General features: G+C 46.5%; 1 protein-coding gene across 1 annotated transcript; it reads left to right on the plus strand.

Annotated features, from left to right (window-relative positions):
- Positions 1-1,195: 1,195 nt before the first annotated feature.
- LOC122128977 (myeloid-associated differentiation marker homolog) lies at positions 1,196-4,942 on the plus strand. The gene is made up of 2 exons (XM_042704022.1): positions 1,196-1,252; positions 4,085-4,942. Exons 1-2 carry the CDS (start codon positions 1,196-1,198, stop codon positions 4,940-4,942), a joined length of 915 nt encoding a protein of 304 aa, XP_042559956.1.
- Positions 4,943-6,947: the final 2,005 nt, after the last annotated feature.

The raw sequence follows: 6,947 nt of genomic DNA on the forward strand, positions 1-6,947 counted from the left end.
CAACCGAAGAGTTTGCGGAGGACCCCCTACCACGCAGGTTTATCTCTCATTTACAACCTTTTAACACAGCTAGCAAATTCGTTCAACACACGAGGCAAGCAGGAATATCTCTAACAAGTTTGTAACCTTAAATAATTCCTTCTCTACCCCCGCGGAGAACAGGCAACACAGCCCCACTCGAAGACACGTGTACACAAAACCGAAACAAACAATAAACCAACAATATACTACCGTGCACTTACAACAAACAAACAATATACTCACAAACAGCTTGGAGTCCACACCCTACAGTCCAATTCTTTTCCTTCACTCTCGGCTCTCCCCGCTGGCAGGCCCTGGCCTCCTTCCAATTCAAGTTGGAGGTCTAGAAAAACAGTCTCGTACTCCTCCGTATGGTTCAGGTCCTGATGATTAGCCCAGCGCGGAGAGCCGTTGAGGTTGTTGGAATCCCGGTCATGAGCCCCCAAATATGTTAGGTGAAAATTCACCCTAGTTACCGCAGGACTCCGGAGCTGCATATAAGTATATTTATTAGACAAACAACAATTGCAATCGGGCTCACTCCCAGCACAAAGTGAAGCAATGATAAACACATCGCACAAGGTTTATATAGACAGAAGTTGAGCGTTCAGCAGGGATAACCACGTGGTGGATTTCTCACGTCCGAGGCAAGGATGGAAGTTTTGCACAAGGTCGGAAGAAGCACAGTTCGTCCCTTATTATCACTTCTGGTCTAAACATGCTCTTGTACAAATGCAGACTAAGTGGCACCTAATATTCTAAGTTACACACACGCACACAGAAAAGCCATGTTCCTGCTTTCATAAGCACATGATTCATACAAGGAATATATTAATACAAGGCACTTGATTCATATATTCTTAAGTAACAGTGTTTGGAAATTATCTCCATCAGGGCCCAATCTTTTACTGGTGATTAGCACCACCCACACACCAGCACACTTTGCACTATATGAAGAGTTTCACTACATGAAGACAACATCAAGAGGACGCTACGGAGAACACCGCCGTTTAGTGATTAGATTAGCTAGAATACTAATAGTCCAGATAGCACTACTCAACTTAATCTAACCTATTTAACTTTATCTTATCTTTTGAATAGCAAATCCAATCTCATTAGTACCGTAGTAAGGGGCAGAGTCAGCAGGAGAGCATTCGGAGGCTGTGGTCTGACCATGGCTTGCCCTGCTCTCTGGTCTGGATCCCTTGTGGTCCTAGCTGACTTTGACATGGTACTTAGATGCTTGGGAGAGTCTAGGAGGCTGCGCTCTGGCGCGGCTAACCTGACTACCCTGAGGGACTTAAGACAGTGCTCTGTTGTGGCTGATCTGGGTCCTCTGGGGGCCTTGGGAGGTAGCGCTTTGCTGCTGCTGGCCTGGGGCCCTCGGTCATCTCTGTCTACCAGTCTTTGTTCCTTTCCTACCCGGCCTTGACAACAAAATATCAGTGCTTTATTCTATCCAATCTTTATAACGTAACAGAATAACAGTAACAGTTAGACAAGAAACCCTCCACTGTGAGGCAAAAGTCTTTAAAACTCTAACTCCTATTATTATTTAACTGCTAACAAACTCAACAATGTAGGGAACCTTCCACTGTGAGGTAATGGTATTTAAACTTTAACTCTTCCTAAAAATTAACTACTAACAAACTCAACAACATAAAGAACTAAAAGCAATCATACCATCATGAGATTCCTCAGAAACCATATTGGATTTTCCTGAGGAAAACTTTAGCAACAATTGGACATAAGACACACGCTGGGGACTGATCTACCTACAGCGGGGCCGCCTCAGAGGAGGGTGTTTAGTTATTAAAGGCCTGTGGTGAACTACTGATGATGTGTCTTAAAATTTCCCACAGACTACTTTGCTACCAAAGACCTTGTGGACCTAGGACTTCCTAAAGCAAATTACTGCTATAATAAGCCTAATGACAATATCAAAGCTCACTTTTAAGCCTAATTAAAAAACATTTCTAAACCTAACCTCTCCCCCTGGGGGAACCTTCTGGGACAGAACCTAGACCCTAAAGGCTAATTCTAACCCTAACCCGGGAAATATTTTAAGGCAAGACTGAACCCTATTCTTAATTCTAACCCTAACCTAAAGGACCCTTCTACAACACATTGGATACCTTAGTTGAAGAATTTAACCATAAGGCTATATCTGAACCACATTATGGGCAATCTAGAAAGGTGTAGTGAAAGGTCATAAAACCTGAACATACACCTAAGAACTGTTAGATTCCAGTGATATTTCTCATGTACAGATTTCTTGTGTATGTGCCTCCACCACTACCAGGCCCGTAGGCCCAAATTCCAGTAAGGTTAGCAGGTTAATCTTAATGGATGCAGGCCATATGCCGATCCACGGGGAGACATCTCCTCTTGGTATGTGTATATGTTGTGTAGGATTCCTCCTGGCGCCTGGGTTATTAGGCTGAAGGACATTGATCGACTGTCATGGTCATGTATGTGTATGTGTGTGTGTTAGAGATTGTTATGCATTTCATTCGGTTTACGTAATGCCCCCAGTTAAATTAGCCTGTGCCCGAGGCTCAGAGATCAGAGCGACTCGCGGAGCAAGGAAGACCATCTCCTGGAAGACGACCCCCCGACCCGCGTGTGCCCGGCGACTCTTAGAACTCTGCTCAACTTAGAATACTTAGACTCAGAAAAGTACTTAGTGATATTTCTTGTCTGCCACAATAAATATCATTTGGCTCTGATCCGAACCGCTCCAGCTTCCTTGATTGAGACAACCAACTAGACCGCCCTGCCAGACCCGGTGGCGCACCTCTTAGACCCCATCACTTCATCACCAACATTCATAGTCACCTTTCAGCCCCCAACAGCCCCCTTAATTTAGACACCCCCAACTTAGTTTAAGCCATCACCTGTACCCTCTGTCACCTGATCTACATTGGAGAAACCAAACATACACTCCGCATACGCCTCAGGCAACACCTCCGCAACATACGCAACAATAAACTCCACACACACCTCGTCACTCATTTTCAGACACACAACACTTCCCACCTTCAAACATGCGGTCTTGAGGGGAATCGAGGCTGGTCCACAGCCCAGAGGAAAAGAGCAGAGAGGCTGTGGATTTTAAAATTAAATACACTTTTCCCCACAGGTCTTAATGAAAAACTCAATTAAAAAATAAAACCTTTTGTCCCCCTTGTGTCTCCCTGTCTGTTTCCTTCCCTCCCCTTGTAGGTCTTTTTATATTTGTAAAACATATCAATAATTAACTATTTATTAATTATTTATTTTCTATTTAAACTTTCATACTCTGTATGGTTTTAGTTTATTAGGACTGGTATCCCTTTGTTTTTGTTTTCTTTTGTGTGTCTTTGAGTGCTTTTTAATTTTTCCTCTTACTTGTTGGCTTTACCTTTCTTACCCAGCACTTATTTATATTTGTATATTTTCACTTTTGATTGTGTGGTTTTTTAGGACTTAACCTTTTAGCATTTAACTTTTTAGCACTTTATATACCAACTCATTCCTTTTTACCAGTCCTTTTATCCTATTATTTTACAAGAGTGCATATTTTGTTAATTGTTTTCCAACCCCCCCCCCCTGCCCCGCCCTCATTTCCCCTTCCCACTTTCCTGCATATCCATATATACACTGCACACATCAGGGAGGCCTCCTGGGTGACCTCTAGGCCAGTGCACATAGAAGCAAAACACATGCAACCATTAACCACACCCTATACTTACACATAACCCTTACCCTGACACTAACCCTGACCCTGACCCTGACCCTAAGCCTAACCCTAACCAGCCAGATCTCAGTCGGCAAGGCAACAGCCACAGTTGAACAAGGGGGCTGCCGTGAGCACAGCTAGATTGGAGAGGAGGGGACCAGAAGGAGGCAACACGTTACAGAAGAGTGAATAAAAGAACGAGGGAGAGAGAGAGAGAGAGCGAGAGAGAGAGAGAGAGAAGTGGAAACGTCCTGTAAAGGTAATAAAAGAATGAGAGAGAGAGGGAGAGAGAGAGAGAGAGAGAAGTGGAAACGTCCCGTCCTGTAAAGGTATCACAAAGAGGAACTTGGAGCCCTGCGGAGTGTGGCGACGGTGTCTGTCCCTCTGAGCGTGCTGCGCCTGCTGGAGGTGGCCCTGACCTGCGTGAGCTTCAGCCTGGTGGCGTCGGTGGGCAACTCTTCCTCCTCCTACTGGGCCTGGTGCATGTTCAGCTGGTGCTTCTGCTGCTTCCTCACCCTCCTCATCCTCGTGCTGGAGTTCGCCCGCCTAAGCGCGTGCCTGCCCATCTCGTGGGACGACTTCACCATCGCCTTCGCCATGCTGGCCGCCCTCATGCTGCTGGCCGCCTCCATCATCTACCCCTCCGTGGTGTTCTCCTGCCCCGGCTGCGCCCGCCAGGTGGCCGCCAGCGTCACGTCCTGCCTGGCATTCCTGGCGTACTGCGTGGAGGTGGGCGTGACCAGGGCGCAGCCGGGGCAGGTCAGCGGGTTCCTGTCCACGGTCCCGGGCCTGCTGAAGGTTCTGGAAGCGTTCGTGGCCTGCATCATCTTCATCTCCCTGGAGCCGGCACGCGTGTCGGCGTTCCCTGGGCTGCAGTGGTGCGTGGCGGTGTACGCTCTGGCCTTCATCTTCTCCCTGCTCATCATCATCCTCACCGTGGGCCGCCTGCTGGGCGTGTGCCCCTGCCCGCTGGAGCAGGTGCTGGTGGCCTTTAACGTGCTGGCCGTGCTCATGTACGCCACTGCTGTTATCGTCTGGCCCGTCTACGCCTTCCGGAACAATCCGCGGCCCTCCAACTGCCGCCACTGCCCCTGGGACGGCCTGGTGGTGGTCTCCTTCATGACGTGCGTCAACCTCCTCGCCTACATTGTGGACACCGTCTACTCTGTCCGACTTGTGTTCTTCATCACGCCATCTTAGGACGTCCTCCATAATCTTCATCGTCATCATCACTGGCATCACACACTAACCATCTGAGACAGAACAAAGGGACTTAAATATTGGAGATGTTGTAGCGAAAAACAACTGTTTCCAAATCTTAGAGATAATAGAGTTAGAGAGTCAGAAGTCCGAGTGCGATAAACTGAAGTTTTATTCAATCCTGCAGACATTTCATCCAAAACGAGAGTGTGACAGAGCGCATGGCCACTGTCACGTGAAGCGGTGGTTTCCCCGCAGATCGTAATCACTGATTATATGATACGTTAGGATGGACATAAATATGAACGTTGGAATATGTGATTATGTTGTGTGAGGTGCATAGTAGTGATGGGCAAATGAAGCTTTGGTGAAGCATTGAACCATTTAGGCACATTGTTTCAAAAATCGGTGAGAGATTGTGATTTTTTTACAAATAAAGAATAATCATTTTTTGTATATTGTGTTATTGGGGAGAGAGTGCTTGGGGAAAGGATGTGCTGGAAAAATATGGAAAAAGTTGTGTGTGCTTGTGTAACCATGTTGGATAGGGAACAGTCAAAGATTTTGATTTAAAAACATTATTTGTTCTACACTTTTTGGACTGAGCCTGTTGATACAGTCTACTTTTCCTATAGCCTAAATATTTAACAGCCAGCGCACCTTATCATGAGCGGATCAGAATAAAGTGTTCCCACATGTCAGAACGACCTCTCTTCCTAGATGCTTCCATAATGATGATACATCAATACGAACGTAATGACTGTGTCACAGTATGAGATAGGCTACTACGAACCAAACGCAATGTTGTGCGCTGAAGTTTTTATGCTTTGAAGGCGCTACAATTCAGACTCGAAACGAGGCAACTGACTGGTTCGTGTGTGGCGCTGTGAACCACTCAGCTGGTTCATTCACACAAAGAAGCAGTTGCGCGCGTAATATGTCGTGTGATTTTTTCGTACCAAGGCAACCTTCGAAGCAGTGGTTTTATGGTTGGTGTACTTTATGGTATGAAGCACGTTCCGGCGCTTCAGTGTCAGGCTGCCATCACTAGCGCATAGATGTAATACGATGTGGGGACTAACACGGGAGACCTAAGTGGATGGTTGCGTTAAACCAGGAGAATAGCTAGCTTGGGCATTGTCCCAGTGTTTGTTTTATTTTACATTCAGTGTTTTGTTTGTTCGTTTGTATTGTCTGTTTGAACCTACTGGTAGTACTACAAGAAAATGAAAGAAAACCTTTTTGGAAGTACTGTTGTGCCTGTCACCCAATCCTTACAGTCTGACCAAACTAACCGCTCGGGCACACTCCTTTACAGACACACACACACACACACACACACACTCACTCACACACACTCCTTTACACACACACACACTCACACACACTCCTTTACAGAGAGCGGTGGTCCATGGAGCAGCTCTGACTAAAAAACCCAGCGCACTAACTATTTATAGGGCATATTCCGTCACTTATTCCAAAACATCTTTCAAGATGCCGAAACAGCTGTGTCCTTATCAGTAGTTTCACCCCTCCCGGTTAGGAATGTCAAGGCTCTTTTGTGGAAACTTTAACATGCTCTTTGATTAATTCCGCATCCCCCTATGCTTAAACGTTTTAATTAATATTTGGCTGTCTCTGTACGTCTGCACCTGTGGAAACTGTGTGATCTTGTTTTGAGAAAATAGGCATCTCTGTTTGGCCTGACCTTGACTGCCATCATCTTGTGGGTGTGCGTATGTGCAAGTGTGTGTGAGAGTATGTGTGTGTGTGTATGTGTATGTCTGTATGTGTATGGGTGTGTGTATGTGTGTGTGTATGTGTGTGTTACGTGGGGAGCCGTATTGTGCGCTTGTTCTCCCTACCGCTCCCTTTGTCCCCCTCTACAGGTGACCTGGCGTCTGATTGGGCTGCGTTTGTGGGTTGGCCTTCGCCTATAAAAGCGGCCCATCTCACACACCGGCCCTCTCTCTGGCTCGCTGGCTCACCCTTTCATTCCAGCCAC

The sequence above is a fragment of the Clupea harengus genome, unplaced genomic scaffold (assembly GCF_900700415.2).
Source record: "Clupea harengus unplaced genomic scaffold, Ch_v2.0.2, whole genome shotgun sequence".
In the NCBI taxonomy this organism is placed as follows: domain Eukaryota; kingdom Metazoa; phylum Chordata; class Actinopteri; order Clupeiformes; family Clupeidae; genus Clupea; species Clupea harengus.

Coding starts and splice junctions, on each gene's coding strand:
- LOC122128977 (XM_042704022.1), top strand. CDS start 1,196: ATGGCTTGCCCTGCTCTCTGGTCTGGATCCCTTGTGGTCCTAGCTGAC. Junction 1,253..4,084: donor TCCTAGCTGACTTTGACATG/GTACTTAGATGC, acceptor TATCACAAAGAG/GAACTTGGAGCCCTGCGGAG.